The 2,447-nt window shown below is 39.8% G+C and overlaps 1 protein-coding gene across 1 annotated transcript; it reads left to right on the forward strand.

The window, feature by feature from the left end:
* The first annotated feature begins 705 nt into the window (after window positions 1-705).
* Window positions 706-2,173, forward strand: LOC133985254 (trace amine-associated receptor 13c-like). Its single transcript, XM_062424852.1, has 2 exons — window positions 706-875; window positions 1,363-2,173. Exons 1-2 carry the CDS (start codon window positions 706-708, stop codon window positions 2,171-2,173), a joined length of 981 nt encoding a protein of 326 aa, XP_062280836.1.
* The last annotated feature ends 274 nt before the right edge of the window (window positions 2,174-2,447 follow it).

Here is a 2,447-nt window from a genome sequence, read left to right on the forward strand (position 1 = left end):
ACCAGGTGCTCGCCATCCAGCCCCACCCCCAGGCCTGGCTCCGGGGGGGGGGGGGCCCAGTGACCCACGTCCAGGCAGGGGACACGTGGTTCCATTTGTGTTTTCAGTCATTGGGGTCTTTGTGAGCTACGCTTTGTCTGGTCCCTACCCCAGGACCTGTTTGCCATGGGTGACCCTACCAGGGGCATAAAGCCCCCGACAACTGAGCTCCTAGGGTCATTGGGACACGCAAACCCCTCCACCACGATAAGGTAGTAGCTCAGGGAGGGGGTCACCTATGGATAATATAAACAGCTATATTTATTTGGAACTTTGGAACAATTAAGTGGTTTAGATTCATAGTTTCTAATTCTTTGGTAGACAGTCGTAGGTCTATGACATTTGGGCTTCTGATTTCTTTAACATAGTATTATTACATCCATTCTGGCAATGTCTGGAAATATGAGCAGTAACTATACAAATATGGATGAGGAAGTGGTTGAAATGGGGTGTAAGACTGGGGGAGAAAATTATGAAATGGGGAAGAGAGTTGGTGAGTTGGAGAAGTTTGTGCGGAGAGGGATGGGAGTGTATGATGACAAAAAGGGGGAGGGTTCAGGCAGCATGAGGAAAATGACAAATATAAGAGTTAAATAACTGATGTCATGAAGAAGTGAATTAGAGGGCTTCTAGACCTCAGCAGCTCCCTCATCACATCCTCTGACGATGGGAGAGACATTGGAACAAGTTGAGCTCTGCACTCCTCCTCTCAACACCTCATGCATGTCAACGCTGGTTTCTCCCAAAGCCACACTCATCAAAACACTGTTGTACTGCATCGCTCTGCTGACTGTGATGCTCAACCTGTTGGTTGTCATCTCCATCTCTCATTTCAGGCACAGATACTTTTCTTGAATTATTACAGCTGGTAGTGTGTAAAAACAGGTAAAGTTGTAGGGGCGTTTTAACTTTTAAGGAAAAGTGCTGAATATCAGTTTTCATAAAATTATGTTTTTCAAACCCTATGCTATAAAACCAACTTTGACTCCACTCTGCATACAAGTTTTATGGACTTGTTTTAAAAATGTAAACTAGAGAAAGATTGCAGTACTTGTAAATGAAACATCTCATTCTCATTTGACTTCTCTGTATACATATGTCACAATAGCAGTAGTCATGATAGTCTCCTCTTTTTTTTAAAACAGAAAGCGAGGAGATTAATCCTGTATGTAGACTTTAGTTTTCATATTATTGTGTATATAAATGTAAAATATTCTGTATTTTAACAATATTTGCTATGATCTAACCATTGTGTTATGGACTGAAAATGAGGCACGTCAGGAAACTACCACTAATTGTCATAATCATAATCTTTCTCTCCAGACAGCTTCATACCACCACCAATGTCTTCCTCCTCTCCCTTGCTGTGTCTGACTTGCTTGTGGGTCTTACAGTGATGCCAACTGAAATCGTCATCCATCAGTCCTGCTGGTTTCTGGACAAAATCACATGTGATCTCTTTTTGTTTTTGAGCTTTATCCTCACCTCTTCCTCTGTTGGAAGTATGGTGCTCATATCAGTGGACCGTTATGTGGGTATTTGTGCTCCTCTGCACTATTCTTCCATGATAACACCAAGCAGAGCTAAAATATGTGTGTCTTTGTGTTGGATTTGTTCCGTTATCTATAACTTCATAATCCTGAAAGATCACTTGTCCCAAATATATATGTTTAATCCCTGCTTCCAAGAATGTACAGTTTTCATAAGCTACATATCATGGGTAGTAGACTTTATTGTCACTTTTTTCGGGCCTATAACTGTTATCATAGCTCTCTATATGAGAGTGTTTGTGGTGGCTGTGTCACAGGCACGTGTTATGCGATCTCAAATTGTAGCTATCAAATCAAGAACTCTGACTGTAGTTGTGAAGAAATCTGAGATGAAGGCTGCTAGAACTCTTGGCATTGTCCTACTTGTGTTTATAGCTTGTCTGTGTCCCTTGTACCTTCCTTTTCTAGCAGGAGAGGACAATACAGTTGATGGTTCATCTGCTCAAAGTTGGCTATTTTCTTGTAACTCTAGTTTAAATCCTCTGATCTATGCCTTTTTCTACCCCTGGTTTAGAAAAGCCATTAAACTCATTGTCAGCCTTCAAATACTGCAGCCAGGTTCCTGTGAGGTCAAGATAATGTAGAAAATAGATATATAACTGCATATAAACTGATTTAATTTGTTAAGCTGAATTCAATGTAATTAAAGGTGAAGTAAATGTGTTTTGTTTTTTGTTGTCAAAAAGACACATATTGAGAATATAAACTATATTTAATAAAACAATTCCCCAGTGTAGATGATGGAGATTTACAGCTTTTGTTTACAAACCATTGAATACGTATTTATACAGTTTAATCTAGCTGTAATTTAAAAACAGAACAATATCTGATGTATATTTTTTAGATAAGGCTGTGGCC

The sequence above is a fragment of the Scomber scombrus genome, chromosome 8, assembly GCF_963691925.1.
Source record: "Scomber scombrus chromosome 8, fScoSco1.1, whole genome shotgun sequence".
NCBI lineage: Eukaryota > Metazoa > Chordata > Actinopteri > Scombriformes > Scombridae > Scomber > Scomber scombrus.